Here is a 22513-nt window from a genome sequence, read left to right on the forward strand (position 1 = left end):
TACACATGTATACTATGTTTATGAGTTTTTCTGTGCGATTATCAAGATTAGTACGGAAATTGAGAGGAGCACTTAAGGAACTTTTATGGCAACTTGATAAAGTGATTTTATGTTGATTGAATCTAATAAAAATTTAACCTTGTTTTCTCTGTCTGTGTGTTCTATTTCTAATTCATTTTCTAGGAAGTCCTTTTTACAGAATAATAGTGTAAGTCTGTGGCAGATTGCTTGTCAAACTCCATTCACCACAGTTAGAGGAGAAAAGAACAAGATTTTTGGCAGGTCCTGATTGTAAAATTCCTAAGGAAGGCAATTCACTTCAGAAGTAGGAGTCTCTTGCTTCCTATCATTGCAGTGAGGTACGAGGTCAGGTCTTGAGCACAAACAGTAGGGTCAGGCCTAGTATCTGACATGCATCTGGGAAGATGTTTTTTCTTCCCTTCAGCTGAGATGGGAGCTCCCAAGTAGTGCTCTAGGAGGTGGAAGCCAGAGTTTATTGCACCCCAATCCTCAGTTTGCATAGGCTGCTGACTGCCCTTCCTACTTGCAGGTCAAACCTCTCAGAGATAAGAAGGGGTTTCCAACCTTCATACCTTTCCCAGACAATAACACGCACTCAGTCAGGAAGAGCAGAGTATTTTATTGCAGCAAAATCATGCACATTCCTTTGCCCAACACAAGAAACCCAGCAAGGGTTTTCCTGCCTTCTTTCCTTCATTTCCCCAGCCTGTGGTGGTGGAGGGAACCACCCCTAATTATCTAACCACAGCCTTTTCAAGGCCCTAACCTTAGCCTGCATTTGTAACTTTAAATTCCCTTTCTTTTTAAGACATTCCCCTAAATTATACATGCCACAGCTCTCACAAAACCTGCAGCCACCCTTGTCCAGATCCTTGGTGCTTGGAAGGCTGCACAGTCCTACAAACTCTGAAGCAATGTAGCAGCCATGAAGGGCTATGGAGAATGACCTCTCTTCCCTCATTACTTGGAGCATCTATAAACCCCCCTAAGGAATTAAGAGCATGTGAAGTTGGGTGTGGGTGGGAGGGAAGTGGTATTTGCAAGGAAGGTAAGGATTAGTAAAGAATGCAGGGGAGGAAATGCAGCAGCAGCAGCAACAGCATGAGTTTGCAGAGCTTGGGGTGCAGGGGAGAAGGGGGGAACACTTGGTCTTAGATAACTTTGTCCAGGTGCACAGGAACCAGCTGGTAGTTCTGGTCATCTTTTGCTTGGGGCGGTTCACAGGCCACGATGAAGAAGGCGTCCATCTGCCTCTCTCTGTACCGGCAGTCTGGGTACTTCCCAGAGGTGAGCTGACAATCGGTTAAGAACATGCGCTCTTGGCTCTGGTGGCAGTTGTCACGGCCGTTCTTGCAAGCTATGTTGGGGGTCTGGCAGGTGGTGGCCACGTCGGCAAAGGATTCATGCAGGAAGGTGTTGATATTCTTGCAGCGCCTCGTGTACTTGTTGATGTTGGCCATTGCTGCGTTGCATGGCCGGGGGCTCAGCTGCACGTGCTGAGTTTCGAACCACTGAGCTGAGGTCATGTTCTTGGGCTTGGCACTGACCGGGACCTCGGCCACCCACAGCCCCAGCAGCAGGAGCAGCAGCAGGGGACTGAATCCTGCTCTGGCTGGGGCCAGCTCTCCTAAGGGGGACAGAGGAACAGAGGAAGCAGTAAGTGGGTGAGCAGTCACCATGGGGGAGCCCTGCTGGCTCTTCTAAGAATCTCATACCCTAAGTGAGTTATTCAGGGCTTCTGCAGTCTCAGATATTTAACACCACAGGCGTTTTGGGTGACATTTCCAGCAGATAAAATGCCTCTATGTCCCTAATAAATACTTCTATTGTTTATCCTTTGTGATTGTTTTATGGGGTGAGTATGATAGTCTTTATTTATTAAAAATATATTTTTTAAAGACTTTACTTATCTTTATAGAAGAACTGGGGTGTAAGTCAGAGGTGCAGGGTGGGGGGCCGTGAGAGAATTTGCCAGAGATAGTGGGGAGCAGAACAGGCAGATCTACTGAAATAGACTGCTGAGGGGAGCAGCGGGCAGGACCGGAGAGGTCTGCTGTGCCATGTGGGTCACCTCCCTGGCCAGGGATCAAACTCATGCTGTAGTGGCTGGTGATAGCTTGATAGTGCAGTGTCCTTAACCTCTCTACCACCAGGGAGGGCCCAAGTATGATACTTTTAAAAAATATATATGAGCAAACTGAGACAGAAAGTTAAGTAGATTACCCATTATTGCATAGCTAGAGAGTGTTTAAATCAAGGCCTCTTGGCTTCTGAAGTCCCTATTCTGTCCATACTTCCTTTTTTTTTTTTTGGAACATTGAGGAAAGGGCAAATAATCTAGGAAGCTCCATTCCACTGTCCTCTAGCTCAGGTGACTGCAAAAAAGACAATATTAAGGTTATGGAGCTGGCTAACTCCTCTGTTCTGTGGTCCAATTTCTCACTGAAGCTAGAAAAATAGACACTCCCATTGAGGGAGTCTGCTCCAGCTGGCAAAGCACATGGTGAATTGGGGTTTTTTCCATGGCTGCCATTTTGCCCTGTTGGGGACAGTCTTGGGATGATAGAGGGTCAGAGCTGGAAGGGACTTGGAGAACACTTAATCAGTGCTCTGTGTTGCAGATGAGGGGGTGTGAGTTCCTGAAAGAGCAAGTGCCCTTCCTGAGGCCCCTGAGTGGGAGGCAGAGCTGGGGCTGGGAGCTTTCCTGACTTTGATCTAGTGTCTGACAAAAAAGACAGGAGAAAGTGTCTTCCATAGAAGCAGAGTCCACTGAGTGTGTGGATTGTGTGGTGCACGAACCCTGCCGGCCATAATTCTCTTCTGATCCTTCTGATAACATCTCTGAGAAAGTTTCCTATATTAGAAGAGGGTAAATTTTTTGCCTTTCCCTTTTTGATCAAGTCAACAAAGATTGGGCTGAAGTCTCTGCTCTAAATAATATTGACACAGAAGTTAAAAATTTGGATGACATTCAGTATATCTACTTTTACTTCTGTTGATTAGGTGGCACTTGAGTTCTTTGAAGTATGGTGTCACCAGTTTCCTTTCCTAAGGAAAGGAACTAAGATGAGTACATGTATAGTTAATAAATTATATTATGGCATCTAGTGATATTGCAACAATTGTTAGGAAGGAAGAAAATGACTGAAGCTGGGATATTGCTCTGGCTACAACCTCTCAGGTCCTTGTTGGTATGTGGGACCCCACCCAACCCAGACCTCTGGAATTTGTGGGACTTCACTGCCTTGGAGAGAAAATCATCCTCAAAGTGGCAAAAATCACTGAGGCGCCTACAATCAGCATTGCCAGATGGGAAACTTGGGAGATATTTGTGCCTCTGGCTCTAAGGTAGGGCCTGGTTCACCAAGGGAGCTCACTCTTTCCACAGTGGGGTGTGTGTGTGTGTGTGTGTGTGCACGCGTGTTCTTTTAAGCATCCCCACAAAACTAGCAAATTGTTGGTTTGAACATAGGAGAACATTATGGAGTAAGCAGGTGACTTGGCCCCCAGGGAGTGAGTGAGTGAGTGTGTGTGTGTGTGTGTGTGCACGTGTATCTCAGAGGAGGAGTCATTCTCTTTACAGGCCCTCCTCTGAGCTCTCCCATTGGGATGGAAGAATTACCAAATGATTCATTAGCAATTGCAGACCCAAGCTTCTGGGTTTTGGAGTGAGAGGGTGGGGATGGTGGCAGGAACCAAGGTTTAGTATGAACATTCTGTACAGACCAAGATGATTGACCACAGATTTTGCAAGCTCTGAATCCAATTAAGTTGAAAGCATGCCTTCCCTGAAGTAAGGGCTGACACTGCCACTGGCCAGCCCTGCCCAGGCGGGACTGGGGAGAGGGTCCTAATCAATGAACCAAATACCATAGTCCCAGGGCTGTTTTATCCATTGAGCACTAGAGGCTGGGAGATTTGCAAAGGTCTACAATATTTGAGACTGGGAAAACATATGTTGGCTCTAATATAAGAAACTGCAAAGTCAAAGTTAAGTGATCTACTTCCTCATCCCATAGTCTCTAAAGCCAATTTCATTTATTTGAAAATTTGACCCACATGAAAATAATCTGAGGTGAGATTTGCTCTTTTACAGGCATTCCCACGTACCATGAAGGCAGAATGAGCAGTGCCAGTCACAATTTACTTATCATCAAATTATTTCAAAAATAAAATTTGAAAAATCATTAATGTATGTTATCATATACTCATTGAATGAGGGACATATATTTTATATTTTCAGTGCAATGTGATGATATATGAAAATGCCTGTGTTACAAGGCAGAGTGAGTGGCAGCCTGGGACCCCCAAACATGCCCACTCTATGTGGATTCTGCCACCCACTGCATCAAGACAAGACACAATCTAGTGTGTAAGACCTTTAATGGAAGGGAATTTTTATACAATTAGTGTGCAATACAGAGAAAAGAAGGGAAAGAATAGATAAAATAGTTTCCACATAATTAGAGTTTTCCCCAAATTACCCAACTGCTTATGGGTAAATGTCCAGCCAAGCAGGGTTGGCCCAAAGCAGGGCCACTGAGGCCCAACAGCTTGCCCAGCTTCTGCTGGGGACTTATAGGAAAGGGGCAGGAGGGATCAGGCAAGTCTGGAAGGAAAAGAGGAAGATCAAAGTCCCCATCAAGAGAAAGGCTGCCATTGTGAGCCTCCCTACGGATCTCTCGCTCACATCTGTTTTGAGTGCCTCCTTCCATGTCCTCCAAGCCCCTGGTACAAGTCCAAGGCCGAGAAGCACATGCAGCTTCTTCACACGTCTCTATGCTCCATGTGTCTCCTCCAGGGCCTTTTCTTCCTCACCTTCCTCCCTTTCTCCAGCTCCTCTCACTTCTTGCCCCTCAGCTCTGCCCTTCCTTAGGGTGGGGCAGGGAACCTGGAATCTGTCTCTTCCCTGGGGATTACCCTGTTACACCTGGTATGATACGCTGGTGTGTGCATTGAATGTGGCTTTACACATTCTAGGGCTAGTGGCCTTGAGTGTAATATTAACCTCTTTACTAAAGTCAGCTAAGACAATATTTCCCACATTGCTTAAGGGTCAGGTCAGCAGAGGCCTGTGCAGCAGCCGCAGGAGGAGAGGGCACTACTGACCACCATGAGATGTCCAGCTAATATGTGCTTGGCACAGGGTTAGATACTTTGTTAAGAATTAACAATGAACAATTTTAAAAAGTGTTTAGTGCCAAGTTATTGTGCTGCTACATCATCTATGTATAACACAATATTGTATACCCCAGGTTGCTATTTCCATTTCTCAGTAAAGGAGACAGACTTTGAGTGGCTTAGGCCACGCATTGAATAAGTGAAGGGACCAGGACAGAAAATGAGATTGGTCTGGTCCTAAACTTTTGCTGTTTCTCTTTCCCATACTGTTTCCTATTTATTGATAGTTACCTTGTGGTCTGAGAATCACCTGGAGGGTGGAAGGAAAGTCCATTTGGGTTGACTTGAGGGAATGCTGCACCAGGAAACTAATCTTTGCCACCCTCCAGTATGTCCTCAGGCTTCACCCTGCAATCAGCGTCCTGGGGTGAGAGAGGCAGATTCTTCAGGGCTACTCCAGAATGGGACAGGGCCTCTACAGGAGTGGCCAGGAGTGGCTAAGGGGGAGAGAGAGTGCATGTTTTCTGTTCTGCTTGGACTCTATATGAGACTGTCCTGAACTGGTTTCTGGCCCCTTGGGAGAGGGTGATGGTGGAATCTGTTCACAAAGGTTGTGCCTGAGGACAGGTCCAACTGCCCTGACCAGTTACATGTTAGCATGTGAGAACTGTTGCTGATGCTGCTTTCTGTAGATGCTAAAGCTGAGGCAAGCTGGAATGCAAAAGCCTACCTGTGAAACTCGCCCAGAGACAAGCTGAATGTATACCTAACGTTAGCTGCAGGAGGCTAGTGTTTAGATAGTATTCTCTGGCCACAGCATAGGGGATATTTAGCCAACTTTCTGAAACAACTCACACATCTTTGTGGACCATCTGAGGCCATGAAAGGTGATTGTAAGGAAACAGCTTGATATCCATTGAAAGCAGAGGTTCCAGGTTTCCTGTCCCCACCCTTAGGAAGCCATGAGGTGAGCAGCAAGGGGAAGATAAAACGGCTTGGAAGAGGACTGAGGAGGAAGAATAGACAGGTGGCAAGCTTTTGGGATAACCCTACTTGGCTGGACATTTACCAGTGTGTGTGTGGGTTAACTTTGGGTGTTCACTTGGAAACTACCTTAATTACATTCTTTCTCTTCTGCACTAATTATATATATATTTTTTTTTTATTACAAAAGTTTATTTTTACATCATTTTGTACATTTTTTTTCCCATCTCGATTGTAATCCCCGCGGGTTTCCCATCACCAAATCACCCGTGTGCCATCACCATAATCCCGCTGCACTAATTATATTAAAGTTATTTTCTATTTGAAGGTCTTACACACAAAGAGAATGCTTGTCTTTATGCGGTGGATGTCAGAACTCATTTAGAAAGTGCAGGTTTGGGGTCCCGAGGTACCCTTCATTTTGCCTGCTAACATAAGGAGCATTTACTTCTAACAGGGGAGTGCTCCGAAGTCCCCACAGGTGATGAACTCTGGCTGTGAAACATTATGGCAATGCTCATTCATAAAAGAGACAGATTGTGAATGTTTAGCACCCCACTTATTTTCTGAGTATATAAAACACTCTCCCCCTGGAGATAAAAGAGGGAAAAGAAGAGACTAATACAAGTGGAATGAAAGTCTAGGAAACTGGAGAGAGACAAGCTCAGGCTGGAAAAGTCCGGAGGAAGCCAAGAGGAGAGGGCAGGGCAGCCTTGTGCTTCTGAGCAGCTCTGGAGAACAATAGCGCTATCTCTTGTCCCTGTTTCTCTGTTCTCCTTGGTCTATTTGTGGCATTTGAGCTTTAGGCAAAGAGTCAGTAAGCAAGGCAGGGATGCTAGGCCTGTCTGATTGAAGCAGGAGCCTTGTCAGAGGTTTCCACAGGGAATCTCTCCAAGAGGCAATCTCCTGCAAGAGGGGGTCTTGGCTCTGAGGGCCCATGGCTGTGAGACACCCCAGATCATGGTTTCCGAGTACATGGAATCCTGTTGCCACATTCTGGGAAGCCTCACTCTGTGCCCAGTGGTCGCCCTGTCTCCTGATGGGTGGGGTTTTCTTTGAAGCTCTTTGAAGCCTTCTCAAGGTACCTGCCCATTCTGGCCAAGATCTTGCCTCAGTGGATGGGCCTTGGCTCTGACGTTGAGCTCTGTTCCCAAGAAGCGAAGGATGTGGGTTTAACCTACCCAGAGCTGAGGCATGGGGGGCCCTCTCGTGTGTTTCGTGGCCAGGGGCTCACTTCATCGGTGGCAGGGCTCTGACTCCCCTGATCACAGCCACAGGACAGCGACAATCATGTCAGCCTTTACTTGGGGCTTCCTGCTGCGGTGTTCCACGTTCTCATTTTTTGAGCAAGTGAAGGACCTTTCTATTGCTCCGGTCCCATATCTGGACTATCTGCCCCGCTCTGTTTTTGAAGAGAAATACTGGCCAGATATACAGGTTCACAGAGAGCAAGTTAAGGAGAACTCACTAAGGCCAGTGTATCCCTACTCCAAGCTGAATGCAGGTGTGGGCCGAGGGCTCACGAAGCCAGAGATAGAGGTCTTTTTCTCTCTCTCTCTTTTTTTCCCCCCCATTTTTACTAAATGGAAAAAAATGTTTTGGGGAGAGCAATGTTTTTTGGGGAAGGGAGTAATTTAAGGCATTATTTTTCTCTGAAATAAAACTATACAATGTGCTTATATTGAAAAATTCAAGGGCCTCGTTGGTGGCACAATGGGTTAAAGCACAGCACTATGAAGCTACCACAGCCACTGCAGCACAAGTTCGATCCCTGACCAGGGAGCTGACTCACATGGCGTGGCAGACCTCTCCTGACCCACTGCTGCTCCCCTCAGCAGAGTATTTCAGTAGGTTCAAATGTTCTGTTCCCTACTCTGTATCTGGTGAATCCTCTCACCTCCCACACCTCTGGCCTGTACCCCATTTCTGTATGCATAAATAAATAAATCTACCCCCAAAAGAGAAAAATTCAAATAAGTTACAGTTTTGCAATGTTAAATGTTTTTTACATTGAAATAAGTATGAATTTATATATGTTTCAGAAATACATAGAACTCTCCTAGATGCCTTTCTCAGAGTCCCCAGCGATGAGCAGTCCTGAAATATTTGAGACTGATGCTGCCCCATTGCCCCTTAATATTAAAGGGAATATTTCCTAATTACAAGCACTATTGCCTATAGAACCCCAGTACAGCCTCCAAAGCAGGAAATTAACATAGATCCATTATTACCACACACGAAATTTTAAGAAAATATATAAGAGAGAATGCACAGAGTTATCCTAGGAATATTAGTTGACTGAAAATCGGTGGCTCCAGAGAAATCTCATGATTGCCTGTGGCTTTTGGCATTTTCTTTGCCATCTCCAATGCTCTAGGGAAAAGTCCTACAAGCATTACTTGTGGGGTCCTGTTGACCATGGAAACCCTGGATGCACCAACTTCGAGGGTGAAAATGATGAATCTTACCTGAGAGAAAACGTCTCAGCATGTCTCAGGCCCACCGGAGTTCCACCAAACAGGGCCCTGGGCTGTTTTCACCCTGGTCCTGCTATTTCCAATAGCAGATGGAAAGCGAAGACCTTTGTTTCTGCTGTGTGCCTTTATCTATGTCTCCAACAGCCAATAGCCAGGACCAGGATACGCTTGACTAGTAAATATGCCACAACTTCTTGGATGCTATTTTTTTTTCCATCTCAGGGACACAATGTGAACATTCAGGTAAAGGAGATATGGTCTAGGAGAGAGAAACAGTAATGCATACATGTCAGGATCATGGGCACTAAACACTCTTTGGATGAACATGCTTTTGTCTCATGTCCAGGAATCTCCTATTTTCAAGCTGATTTGCCTGTATAGTGAGTTTGACATTGGAAAATGTCTGAGATCCACTTGGGCCCACTAATTAGAAGGCCAGTTTGAAGACTTTACTGGATTTAGTCAAGAAACTGAGCTGTTACTAAATCAGACATGTGACCTTGGGCAAGGTTTTAAGTATTCTGCATTTAATTTTTCTTATTTGCAGTTTGAGGAAGGCAGAACTAGATGATCACTGAGGTCCTTGGGTACAATCCCTTGTAATTAATTATAATTTATGTCTATTGCAGGAGCCTAAAACTAAGGCGATACGAACTTCTATCTTGTACTAAATGCCATGGCCCAGGTTGGCCATGCAAGTTTCTGTGTGAAACCATAGAAAGTGTCAATGGTGGTATTTCTCCACTGTACCAATCCACTGGAAAGCAGTGGAGGGCCCTGGGCAGTGGGGGAAGACCATGAATAGCAGAAGACAAAGTAAGGTGGAGTGAATCAAAGGATGGGGGAAATGCAAGAGGTCTCTGAGGCTGAAGGTGAGGGGATGGTGAGAGGCAGGAGCAGTGAGAGGAATGGGGGGTGATTTGGAAATGACACTAGAGCTTTTCTTCCATGAAAAGCTATGATAATTATGCCCTTTGAAAAGGAACTGGTATGGAGGACACCCTAAAAAATTAGAGACCCTAAACCTTCTGTCTTCTCTTTTTATCTTTGAAATTATGAAAGGTGGTTCTCCCTGGTGGTGCAATGGGTTAAAGCACAGCACTAAGAAGCTAAAACCACTTCAGCATGAGTTCGATTCCTGCTACGCGGCAGACCTCTCCTGACCCTCCTGCTGCTCTCCTCAATAGTGTGCTTCGTTGATCTGCCTGGTCTGCTCCCCACTCTGTCTCTGGTGAGTCCTCTCACCTCCCTGCTTCTGACCTGTTCTGTATGAATAAATAAATAAATGTTAAAAAAGGAAATTATGGAAGGTAGAAATAACAAAGTTTCTTTTAACTGAAATAGTCTTAAAAGAACTACTTGCTATCCTTTTTTTTTTTGCTCTAATCGAAAGCATTCTTCCTTACCCCTACTTTACTCCAACTTACCTCATCTATAGAAATTAATGCATATTGTTCTCTTTGTTTGACCTTGAAACTTACCTTACCTACGTTTGGCTAGGAACTTTTTTTTGGCAAGTAGAAGCTGAGGAGGAGTTTGGCTTCTTTTGTTTAAATCCTTTGTTTTCTGTCACGGTAATCAGGCCTGCTCTATCCATCACTGGTTTGGCCACTCATCATTTGACACTACAGCAATAAATAAAAATGATAATACCTCTCAAACATTTCCCATATGTCAGCTGTTGTACCAAATACCCCTCCTCCCCACATACACACATTTAATCTACCTACTGATCCAATGAGGTAGATTGTCTTTATATAGATGAAAAATTCCTATTTCCAGAACTCAGGAGATCTTAGTATCATAGTATCATCATTTCCACTACTAGCTGGCATCTTTCCTTACCTCCCCTGTGTGAACTATAGGTGTCCTGTAAGATGTCATTAACAATGTGGACTTTCTCTTTTCCCTGTGGCTCTGTAGTGGCTCCCAAGCTTTCCAGATCTGAGGTCCTGCGCAGATACACATCATGGTAAGAACTATGACTGTTTTTCTTTCTACCCCACCATGTTAGGGTGAGTGAATTAGGAGGATGGCTTTAAAAGAGTGAGGATCTGAAGTCTTAAATATTTGGAAGCCCAGTTGCACAGGAGCAGAGGAGAAAAGGAATGAAGTGGGTCAAGGCTTTCTCAGAGGCAAGGGTCTCTGTGTGTTGCTCTAGCTGGTCTGTCTGTTTTCTGCTGCTGTCACTCTGAGGTTATGTCTAGGGCCAGCAACACCATGAAGAGAGCCAGTTGAATCAATCATGGAGAAGGATCCTTGTCTCTTCACAGTGTCCACGGTCACTTCAGAGTGTGGAAACCTCAGGGGGCCAGGGTCACATGGAAAAGTTCCTACTAATCTACCTCAGAGTTTCACTGCTAGAAAAACCAGCTCAGTTCCTAGGTTACTTTTTTTTTTCTTCAAGACTTATTTACTTAGGCATACAGAACTGGGGCACAGGCCAGAGGTGCAGGGGTGGTGAGAGGATTCACCAGAGACAGAGTGGGGAGCAGAACAGGAAGATCGACGAAGTACACTGCTGAGGGGAGCAGCGGGTGAGACAGGAGAGGTCTGCTGAGGGAAACAGCAGGTAAGACAGGAGAAGTCTCCTGGGTCACCTCCTTGGCTGGGGATGGAACTCCCCTTGAAGTGGTCATGCCAGCTTCACAGAGCTGCGCTGTAACCCTTTGTGCCACCAGGAAGGGCCCTTGGTTACTTTCTTTATTGGACTCCATTTCTGCTCCTCAGTTTCAGGCTGAAACAATTCTCTTTAGTCACCTACAAGCTCTCCTCTCTTCTCCAAGCTCCTGTCCCCAGTAACAGAAATGTCTCATAACTAATCAGTCTCCTCACATTCCTCCACTTTTAAGTAAGAATGCATTAAGATTCAGTCAGACTTGCTATGCACAAACCTCTTATTCATTTTGGATCTTGACTTCAGCCTTTGGAAGGCTGACTAGCCAAATGCCTATTTCAACATTATTCCTGGCACCTCTAAACTTGGCTGAGATCAAGAGCATGTGAAGGAATGGACAACTGTCACATCTAATCAGAACAGTAATGAGAACAAGGCAGGTCACTTGGATTCATTGTTAATATCTGAAAAGTCACTTTCAAATATTGGTGAACATTTGTGTTGTAAGTGAAAATTTCCTTATGAACTTCTAAAAATGTTGAAATTCTATCAGTAAGTGGAAGTAAGTATAAATGCACATATATTCCCTTAAGAAAAATGCTATACTAATTAATGGCTATAAAAGCTTAGATTTATGCCAAACAATTATTAAACATTTTAAAAGTTAAAAACAGGAAAATTAGTTGACAGTTAATATAAATAATAGGATTGAATGTCATTATTGGAAATGACATTCAAGAAGAATGTCATTAAGAAGAACCTTAAATCCTTTTTCAGCTCAACTTAAAACAATATAAAGTATTATTTAACTGATAGTGTAAGGCAGAACAATGGAAATCAGCTCATTTATTAAAATTCTATTTCATTATATGATAATCTTTGTAAAATTGATTGATATCATGCTAAGTAAAATAACCTTTAAAGATTATACTTTTTTTTTTTAAAGATTTATTTATTTGTGCATACAGAACTGGGGTATAGGCCAGAGGCTCAGGGGCGGTGAGAGGCTTTACCAGAGACAGAGTGGGGAGCAGAACAGGCAGATTGAGGAAGCACACTGCTGAGGGGAGCAGCGGGCGGGACAGGAGAGGTCTGCCGCGCCATGTGGTCACCTCTGGAGCAGGCGGGAATCGAACTCATGCAGAAGTGGCTTAATCTTCTTAGTGCTGTGCTTTAACCCTCTGTGCCACCAGGGAGGGCCTAAAGATTATACTTTTTAAGAGGATTTTTTTCCCCTGAAGTCTGAGTGAGATGCAGTAAATGACATAAATGTTAAGGGAAAGCTCAGTGGGGTTTCATGAACACATGCAGACCAACAGTAAAACATTTCCAGCTACCTCTTACCCTTTCCCAGCTAGAACTCCTCAAGTTTACCACTATTCTGCTTCTATCATCATAGGTTTCTTTAGAATATTTAGGTATTTAATACGACTTAGGTCTTTAGAGTCTTTCAGGAAAAAGTCTCATTTGAAAATTCTCATCAGAGAATCTATTAAATCTATTAAACACAGTGTTGCCATCTCAAAATTTTGTGAAGATGTCTTCAAAATCACAATATCCATAAGAAAAAGCATCAGAGGCTCTCCCTGGTGCGGCAAGGGGTTAGAGCATAGCATTATGAAGCTGTCTGCAGGCTGCAGCACCAGTTTGATCCCAGGCTAGGGATGTGGCCCAAATGGTGCAACAGATCTCCTGTCTGTCCCTGCTCTTCTTAGCAGTGGATTTCAACAGCTCTGCCTGTTCTGCTCCCTACTCTGTCTCTGGTGAATCCTCTCTCCCCCTGTACCTCTGGCCTGTACCCCAGTTCTTGTATGCATAAATAAATATATATATATATATATTTTAAGAATATCTATCTATTATAAAGAATCATGAAAAGAAAAGTGAAGAGAAAAATAGCTATATTCAAATATCTTGGTTTTCTGTGTACTTTGGTTAAAAGTCACCATGTCTTTAGAATATAAAGAGGGCACGGCCACCACAGAACGGACTTTACTCAGTCACTTGGCATTTGGCCACAAGGTCTATATTTAGTGCACTTCAACTTTCAAGAGTCATCAAATGCTTGGCCCCACTCTCTGCTTGAATTGTTCCAGGATCTGCTCACTTTTCTTCTCATCACCTCTTCCCTACCCTCTCTCCTTATCATCAGAACCTCCTGGTCCACTGGCCCCACTAGCAGGACTCTGCCTGCAGATTTGCCCTCTAGCCTCCTCCCAACATGGCTGTTGCAGAAGAAAGCCCTCAAGGCGAACTGGATATCACCAAAGCTGGATATGACCAGTCCAGGATATTGCTACCGGCAGTTATGAGTGAAAGTCCACCAGTGCCCAGGGTCACTGAAGCTTCTTGAATGCCACTATGTCCCATAGTCCTGTTGGGTAGGTGCTCATACTCCCATTTTACCACAGAGAAACACAATTGCAGAGAGGTTCAGTAGTTTCCTTGAGGGTATATAGCCAGAAACAGGCAGAGTCAAGATGGATGCCTAATTCTGTCTGACTCCAAAGCTTACTGTAACTCAGTAAGGAGAAAAAGGAACACCGGCGTTGCTGGGGAGCAAAGGTCTAGAGTAGACTCCCCAGTTGGGAAGAGAAGGTCTCACCACCTCTCTGGAAGTAAGGTAGAATGAGCATAGGGCATCGTGCAGCTGTTTGTGGTGATATAGGGAAGAGAGGAGGGACCGTGGCAAGGCAGGGAGCTCTCAGAACTTGCCATCAGAAAGCCAGAATTTCTTCAGTTCAGTGCACAAAAGGGGGAGAAATGGTGTGTGCAGCCCAGGGGGTCCGGGCTGGCATTTCCACACCTCAACCCTCTGTCCAGGGCAGACTGCCAGAGTGAAGAACCAGGGAAGCACCGAGGCAGGAGAGATCATTATCTGGAGGAAGGAAGCTCTGGCAGCTCCCACCAGCCTGTTTGTGACAAGCAGGCTCTGGGCCACGGAAGTCCCTTGAGGTCAAGGGAAATGCGATCCTGGAGCAGGGGGATGGAGCTGGGACACTCCCCTGTCCCTAAAACTTCAGGAGATCTTCCCAGAGTGAAGGGCCCGAGAAGGGGGTGAAAAAAAAAAGGAGGGGGTGAGGAAAGAAGGGAGGGAGGGAGAGGGGAGAGAGGGTGAGAGAGCGAGAAAGTGTGCATACACACGCTGAATTAAGATAGATCCTGGAGCACATCATAAACAGACTCTTGGCTAGAGAGTTAGTGACCTTTATTGTAGCCAAAGCAGGACAGTGACTCTTCGAGCTCTCAGGGTACATTTCTTCATGGGTGAACTCTTACCTAGTTCTCTTGTGCCTGCAGAAGTTTCTCCCTTTCTGGCCCAATGGTAAAGCAGGGTTCTCTATTCAGACTAAGGAGACCTAAGTCCAACTTCAGATCCTGCTACTAACCAATCTGACCAGCTAATTATTTGAGCTTTGTGAAGTTTCCATCTCCTTATCCCCAAAGAAGACAAGTAATCCCTGTCAAGCCTAGCTCACAGGGATTCCTGTAGCCTCACCATGAAAAGCATGAAATGCTATATAAATATGAAGTGTCTTTTTTGACTTATCTTTCCTTCCCCTCACCATGAAAAGCATGAAATGCTATATAAATATGAAGTGTCTTTTTTGACTTATCTTTCCTTCCGGCCACCTCTCTGCACACAGGTCATTTCACAAGCACGTCAGGGCTGGGGACACTCTTTTAGAACAGAAACAGCGATGTACACAAGTCTTGCATACTGTTTTCCATTTATTTTCTCCTCTTGTTATGGGGCAAGAGAGAGAAGTCAAAGGCCCAGATGGCACCCTCACCTCTGAGCTTATTTAGTCCTGCTCTTGGGGATCACTTCTTGGAAACACAGCAACAGAAAAAGGAAAGACTCTATTTTGGAGCTTAGTCCACCAAGCTATCAACCTTATCTCCTCCACAGAGGAACCTGGGTTAGAAGGGCCCCCAGAGAGGAGGGGAGAGAAGCTTCAGCATTTAGGGAGAGTGGGTCAAAGATCTGGAGAAGGAACAAAGGTGCAGGCCAAGGGGGAGGAAGGCCGAGACCTGGAAAACTAAAAGACGTTGTCCAGGTGCACAGGAACCAGCTGGTAGCTTTGGTCATCTTTTGCTTGGGGCGGTTCACAGGCCACGATGAAGAAGGCATTCAACTGCCTCTCTTTGTACCTGCAGTGTGGGTACATCCCGGAAGTGAGATCGCAGCTGGTGGAAGACACACGCTCTTGGCTCTGGTGGCACTTGTCATGGCCGTTCTTGCAGGCTATGTTGGGGGTCTGGCAGGTGGTGGCCACGTCGGCAAAGGATTCATGCAGGAAGGTGTTGATATTCTTGCAGCGCCTCGTGTACTTGTTGATGTTGGCCATTGCTGCGTTGCATGGCTGGGGGCTCAGCTGCACGTGCTGAGTTTCGAACCACTGAGCTGAGGTCATGTTCTTGGGCTTGGCACAGACCGGGACCTCGGCCACCCACAGTCCCAGCAGCAGGAACAGCAGCAGGGGGCTGAATCCTGTTCTGGCCGGTGCCATCTCTCTTAGTGGGAACAGTCAGAATGGAAGGCTGGAGTGGATGAGGACAAAGAGCAGGCGGTCAGAAACTATCTCTATCTCTTCTCCTTCGCCAGTTCTGTCCCCTGCTGTCTCCTCTCCCTGACCCCCGCGTCTTCTCCTCTGTGTGCACATCCCAGCGGGCACATCTCCTAGTCCCATGGCTCCACGCCCCCTGGCCTCACATCCCCACCTTCCTGCCTTCTGTCACTGGCTCCCACTCTGTCCTGTCTCGTCTCCCTTGAATTTCATCCCCATTTGTCCCTATACTTTCTCTCTGTCTCATGCCTCCAAGACCCCACACCGTCTCTATATGCCCATTCTGCGCCTCCAGTCCCTCATTTCTCTCCCCTGTGTGCTCCCTCATTCCCTCCCACACGGAGCCTGTCCTTTGTCCTTCTGATCATTCTCCCACATGGACTCATCATGTCAGAACCGGCCCCTGCTCTGTGTTCTCACACATTCCCTCCCACACGGAGCCTGTCCTTTGTCCTTCTGATCATTCTCCCACATGGACTCATCATGTCAGAACCGGCCCCTGCTCTGTGTTCTCACACATTCCCTCGCACACGGAGCCTGTCCTTTGTCCTTCTGATCATTCTCCCACATGGACTCATCATGTCAGAACCGGCCCCTGCTCTGTGTTCTCACCTCACTGGGGTCCACGCAGGCTTCACCTTCTCACTGATTTCCCGTTCTGCGTGAGCTGAGAATGCCCCTACCTATGGCTGGGTCTCTGGTCTCTCTTCTCACCATAAGCGTCCTTCAGAGTGGCCCTGGCTGTGTTCCTTTCTGTTTGCGGGTGGACTGCGAGCAGTCCTGGGTCAGGAAATGAATCAGGGTCATGCCTCTCATTTACATGCCCGGTGTCCGGGAGGAGTGGATGCCTGCGGAGCTAGTGTACCTGCTGAAACATGTTCAGCAATGAGGAAGCGTGAATCCTCACATTTAAAGATTTGGCTTCCGGCAACATGGCATTCTGATGACAACGATAAAGCACCTGATCTAGGTGTTGACCCAACATGAATTTCAAAAAGAGTTGTCGCTTGTCTCTTCCTAGATGCCCTCCAGGAAGAGATCACAGATACCCTCACGATCCAGAGAAGAGCATGTCACGGTGTGTTGGGGTTGTGTTTCCTCTAACCTGATCTACAGGTAGAATAGCTTCTTTGTATCATTTCTTGCCATCATGACTTACCACTGCTTACTTTTCAGAGGAACTTGAAGAGACAGGGAGTGGAGGAGACATCACAGCCAAGACAGCCAGCATCACCCTAACTCAGCTCTTCTACTACAGTGGTTCATTCCGCTGAGTACCACCTGGCTTGGCCTGGAGAGGGCGCCTCCAGCACCTCTCATCCTGCCTTGTCCCTCTCTCCCTACTTTTATGGAAGTTCTCAAAACTGAGAATGCTTTTGGTGGTAGTGTTCTCTCAGCAGCCTGTCTGAGGCCTTCCTTGTTATGTATGCCTTGTTCTTCGTGGTAGTTAGAGCTGTGTGAGGAGTGTGGGTCAGTGCTGCTTGGGGGCCTATGGGGGGTGTCCATGGCATGTGGGACACCACTACACCGAGCCACAGAAGCATCACTGGCTGTAGTGGGAAGGCTTAGAAAGCTGAGCTGACCAGTATTTTTGTTTTCAGGGCTCACCTATAAGTAGTAGGTGATCTTAGAATTTTTTTGTCTCAGCTTTATTCATGTAGTCAAGAAATACTTATTGAGCACCTACTATGTGCTGAGGATCTATCAGAGAACATGAGAAAGAAATCCCTACCTCTGTGTTGCTTCCCACCCGTGGGAGGAAAGCTAATGTAAAAGTACCTACTTTGCTCAAAGAGGTAATTGCTGGATCTCCCTGGTGGACCAAGGGGTCAGTTCTCAGCATTATGAAGTTATCTGCAGCCACTGCAACATGAATTCAACCCCCAGCCAAGAAGCTGACCCACATGGCACAGCAGACCTCTTCTGTTTTGCCCACTGCTCCCCTCAGCAGTGTGTTTCAGTAGATCTGCCTGTTCTGCTCCCCACTCTGTCTCTGATGAATCCTCTCACACCCACTCCCCCTACACCTCTGGTTTACTCACCCCAGCTCTTGTATGCAAAAATAAACAGAATAAAGTTTTTTTTTAAAGATTTATTTGTGCACACAGAACTGGGGTACAGGCCAGAGGCTCAGGGATGGCGAGAGGCTTCACCAGAGACAGAGTGGAGAGCAGAACAGGCAGATCGACGAAATACACTGCTGAGGGGAGCAGTGGGCGGATCAGAAGAGGTCGGCCACGCCATGTGATCACGCCATGTGGTCACCTCCGGGGCAGGCGGGAATCAAATTCATGTTGCAGTGGCTTTAGATTCTTAGTGCTGTGCTTTAACCTGCTGCGCCACCAGGGAGGGCCCAGAATAAAGATTTTTTAAAAAGGAATAATTGTAAGGAAAAAAGTAGAACAGGACAGAAATGAGAAGACAGTGCTTTATGATCAGGGCCATTGAAGCAGGTGACTGGAAGATGAAAGAGTGAGTCTGCACTTGGAGGATACTCCACATGGAGAGAACAGTGCTGCAGAGGTGCTCAAGCAGACAGATGCACTGGGTGTAAGAGGAAGGGAAAGAAGCCCAGTGAGGCTGGCACAGGTGAGTGATGGGGCCAGAGGGACCACAGGCCAGATCATGGCAAGCATCAGTGATGCGAGGACTCTGGCTTGCTCTGAGCACAGTAGGGAGCTCTGGGAGGATTCTAATCCTACACACCTGCTCCTTTAAAGACTACTGACTTTGTGTGGATGGAGATGATAGAGAGAACCCATAAAATGCCTCTATCATGAAGTTTGCATTCTGGTGCAAAAATTAGGATTTAAGTCTGAAAGATGGCGTATTTGTTTTGAGATTAGGGAACATTTTATCAGAGGGAGGGCAAGGCTGTGGGCCAGCATGATCTTTGGGAAATAGAGTGGTGCTGGAGAGGGACACACCAGCAGATGGCAACAGGGAGCCAGCAGCAAGGTCCCCGGGCTCGGCTCTGCCGCTTTGCCCTCTGGGAGCCCCTGTCTGCGGGAACAGCTTTCACTGCTTTATTGAGGTGCCTGAGTCTTCGCAGTTTGAACTTTTGGATGGAGAATTATGCCTCTGGCACCTTAGGAATGCAAATGCTTGGAGGTAAAATCCACAGTGTGAGGCAGACTGTAGTGACTATGGGGATCAGGGCAAGCCAGGGAGCCCTGGAGAGAGGCTTGGGTTGCGGGACAGGACGTGAGGGAGCAGAGGCTCATTTGAATTCCCAGCCTGGACTCTGTCTCATTTCTCATTATTCTAGAACGAGATGTTTCCAAGCCACGACGTGGGCTGCCCAGTGCTCTTGTGTCTTGTTTTCCTGTCATTATAATTATTCTAGTTTGCTCTTCAGCTCCATTATGCAGGGTCCTCCAGAAGCCTGCCTTGATGCTATGTGCAAGTAAAATAAACACAGCTCCACTTTTCAGGTCAAAGGGAAGAGAGAGAGAGTGAAAGTTTACATTTGCTTTAAAATTGAGGCAGAAGAGTTGAACTTATCATCTATTCCAATCCTTGCTTTTCTTTCTTAACCACATTTTATTGATGTACCATTTGTTCATAAACCCTATTATTTCAGGAGCAGTCTCACACCTTAACATGCTTCACTGCAGCCACCAAAGTTTTAGTGCATCACATTGTCCCCTCAACCCTTTCTCCCTTCTCCTCCTCCTCCCCACTGGTAACCATCACAATTTCAAAGACTCTAAGAGTTAGTTTTGCTAGGGTGAAGCATACAATTTTAACTATTTATCTGCCTAAACTATCCAGCTTCAAGATCTGCTTCACGTTGTACTCTGTACAGTTATTTTGCCACTTTTCCTTCACTGTATTTAGATAAATAGAAACTCTGGAGAGAAGGGGACTGGGGTCAGGACTGGCTATGTCTGATCGGAGAGTGGCAGAAGGCAGAAAACTTAGAGAAGGGAGCAGAAGACAAAATGGTGGGACAGGAGATGGGGGGAACCCCTCACACAAGCAGTCTCTGTCTCCCCTCTCCCAGACTCCCCCCACTGCCCCCAGGGCTGAGGCATTGGCTCCAGCCTCCTCACTCTTGTCACCATAGTCACTGCTCTTGGCCCAGCCTCTCCCCAGGCTGCTGCTGCTGCTCAGGGTGTGTGTGTGTGTGTGTGTGTGTGTGTGTGTGTGTGTGTGTGTGTGTTTAAAGTCACTGGTGGCTGCTGTGAAAGTCCCAGTGGTGCCAGGTGGACCTGTGCCTGTCTCCCTCCCAGGACAACAGCTGCTGCTTCCTCCCTTTAGCTGGGAGTGGGTGAGGGGCAGGGAGAGCAGAGGGCTGGGCCTGGATCAGTGCCCACCCTTCAGAGTCCAGCCTCCTTCTCTCTTCCGGACTTCCACACGGCCTCTGGGTACCGATGGAAAGTCCATGAGAATTTCCCTCTAAGCAGGAGCAGATCCAAGTTCTGTTATTCTAATTTGTTGCTTGCAGGATAAATAAAGGTAATGGGTTCATTTTTGTAGCTGGAGAAAGTGAAACACACAGCAAGTTGGGGGTCAGATGAGGGACTTGCTGCGGGTCTGGGAATTCTCATGACCTTTTCTGGAACAGCTGTGGGTCTGGAAGAGGCAGCCCTGACGGAAGGCTGGAATCCTTGGCTCCCAGACCTGTGCTGCTGTACAAACTGGGATGTAGGAAAGGGGGACCCAGCCTGAGGGTGAGAGGCCTCGCCAGGTCACTGTCTCCTAAGCCATTGCCAGCTCCCCATTTAGCTACAGAATAAAATATAAATTCCTCGGCCTGACATTCAAAGGCCGCCACAATCTGGCAAACCTGTCTAACCTTGTTTCTGACATTTCTTCCATTGCGTGCTTCAACCCCAGCCATACATACCTTTCAGAATCCCCCTGTCCATTCTTAACTGTTCCTTGCGCTCTAGCGGCAGCTCCCAGGATCAAGTCCCCACATCCAAGAAACTTCTTCTGACCTCTCACCCTCCCAATTTGGAGGAATCTTTCTCACTACTAAATCCTACAGTACTTTCTTCAAAATGTGAACTTTTCTTCCTTGACTCATTTGTTATTACTTTACATGTATCGTTTTCCTCCAGTTTGGACCATCAATGCCTAGAAGATGAAGACACCTGTTGTGTTTCCTGTGGCCCTCCCATGGGACGTAGCGCAAGGCCTTGCATCTAGGTTAGGTGATTCTGATTAACCTCTGGGTTACAGACGTTTGTTCTGCCCCTGACGGATGCCAGCTCCAGTGGGATCACCAGCAATACCCACGGAGTTGGTTCGCAGCTGAGAAACTGACCATACAGCTATGGGACTTCAGCTCTGGCCTGGAGGAGAGGCTATGAGAAGTTGAGATGGTTGAAACACCCCTTTGGGCTCAAGGACACCCCAGTAATTGTCCACAACATGGTATGCTGTTGGGGAGATTTGAGTTGGACAGGACAAAACTGATACCACTGAGACTGTGGTGAGCTCACTTGGGGCAAAATCTTGGGGTTTTCTTCAATAACAGGGAATTATCTCTCTCCCTGGCACTCTTGTCAATTGTCCTACAAATTCTTAACTTGAGGAGAGGTGAAGAGAACATGCACATGATGACATACAAGTGCCATCTTTATAGGAAAAAGTCTCAAAGTTGTTTCAATGATAAGTTATCAGTATTCCTTTTGCTGGTAGAAGAACCACTTGCTCCATAATAAGCAAAAATCTCACAAAAATGTTTTCAAGTTCCAGATACTTACTAGCCCTTTCAATACATAAGGTATAAATAATTATGTCTGCCCTTGTCAGGGAATCTGATTCTCTCATTAGGCCAGGGTTTCTCAACCTTGGAACTGTTTACATTTTAAGGTGGATGAGTCTTTGCTTAGGGGCTGTCTTGTGCAATGTCAGGTGGTTAGTGGCATCCCTGGCCTCTTCCCACTAGATGCCAATAGCACCTGCGTCCAGACAAGACTACACTCCCTCCTGCTGAGAACCACCAAATGAGGCCTATGACCTTGAGCAAGGTCTTTCTTGAAACTTAGGGGCTTCGTCTCTAGGATAAGTCATGTAAATGTAAAGTCTAGTGTAGTAGGGTAACAGTTCCACACATCTCAGGCTCAGGCTTCGTATCCCTGCGAAGGCTGTCAGAACAGGAGAGGCAATTCTATGGGTCTGCATTTCCTGGGTAGGGCTTTGAGATCAGACAGGTAGGGTTGCAGTTTGGAACCTGAAGGCGTGTTGCCTGCTCAGCGCTTTTCCTGTTGGCCGGTTCAGTCGTACCTGTAACACGTTTACCTATGTCTCTTTCTTATTGATTTAAACATGTCCTCTGGACAAGAATGGTCTTTTTACCTTTATATTTCCCCCCAATATTTGTCATAGTGCTTTTCAAAAAAATATTTTACAGCAATCAGCATCGGTGGCTATCACAGAAATCTTCATGAAATGAAGACAGATGTTAGTGGGCGTTAGTTGGCAAAGCAGGCCCATGGGGAGAGCAATTGGCTCATTTTAGGAATAAAAGATATTGAATTGGGGGGAGGGTAAGAGGGTAAGGGAGTTGGAGAACCAAGGAGACCATACCCATGCATCTAGAGGTTTAGTGGCTAAAATCATGCTGACCATCTTGTTTCATTCTTTTAGTCTCATGAGGTAAGGGGGATATTAACCCCATTTTATTTTTTATTTTTTTTTTAAAGAATTATTTATTTATTCATACAGAACTGGGGTACAGGTCAGAGATGCGGAGGGTGAGAGGATTC

At 46.3% G+C, this 22513-nt stretch overlaps 4 protein-coding genes across 5 annotated transcripts in view; 2 read left to right on the top strand and 2 right to left on the bottom strand.

Moving 5' to 3' along the window:
• Positions 1-1172: 1172 nt before the first annotated feature.
• Positions 1173-1700, bottom strand: LOC101631702 (ribonuclease 7-like). Its single transcript, XM_012734037.1, has one exon. It carries the CDS (start codon positions 1698-1700, stop codon positions 1173-1175), a length of 528 nt encoding a protein of 175 aa, XP_012589491.1.
• Positions 1701-9806: 8106 nt separating this feature from the next.
• Positions 9807-22513, top strand: part of RNASE13 (ribonuclease, RNase A family, 13 (non-active)) — a 17224-nt gene continuing 4517 nt past the window's right edge. The window contains exons 1-2 of the mRNA XM_012734038.1: positions 9807-9834; positions 10527-10575. The gene's annotated coding sequence lies outside the window, so the exon portion shown is untranslated. The remainder of the gene's footprint in view (positions 9835-10526; positions 10576-22513) is intronic.
• The window catches only part of NDRG2 (NDRG family member 2), a 32119-nt gene continuing 20132 nt past the window's right edge, over positions 10527-22513 (top strand). For both annotated transcript variants that reach the window (XM_012734027.1, XM_012734028.1), the window contains exon 1: positions 10527-10575. In XM_012734027.1, the coding sequence (XP_012589481.1) occupies positions 10573-10575 (3 nt within the window). In that variant the 5' untranslated portion in view covers positions 10527-10572. The remainder of the gene's footprint in view (positions 10576-22513) is intronic.
• Positions 15232-15761, bottom strand: LOC101637338 (ribonuclease 7-like). The gene has a single exon (XM_004694539.2). The coding sequence runs from the start codon at positions 15732-15734 to the stop codon at positions 15264-15266; it is 471 nt and encodes a 156-aa protein (XP_004694596.1). The 5' UTR covers positions 15735-15761; the 3' UTR covers positions 15232-15263.

This window comes from Condylura cristata, unplaced genomic scaffold (assembly GCF_000260355.1).
Source record: "Condylura cristata isolate star-nosed mole 26May11 unplaced genomic scaffold, ConCri1.0 scaffold00045, whole genome shotgun sequence".
NCBI classification, from domain to species: Eukaryota; Metazoa; Chordata; class Mammalia; order Eulipotyphla; family Talpidae; genus Condylura; species Condylura cristata.

Bases quoted from the DNA above. Each gene is read 5' to 3' on its own strand.
- LOC101631702 (XM_012734037.1), bottom strand. From the start codon at position 1,700: ATGGTGACTGCTCACCCACTTACTGCTTCCTCTGTTCCTCTGTCCCCC.
- LOC101637338 (XM_004694539.2), bottom strand. From the start codon at position 15,734: ATGGCACCGGCCAGAACAGGATTCAGCCCCCTGCTGCTGTTCCTGCTG.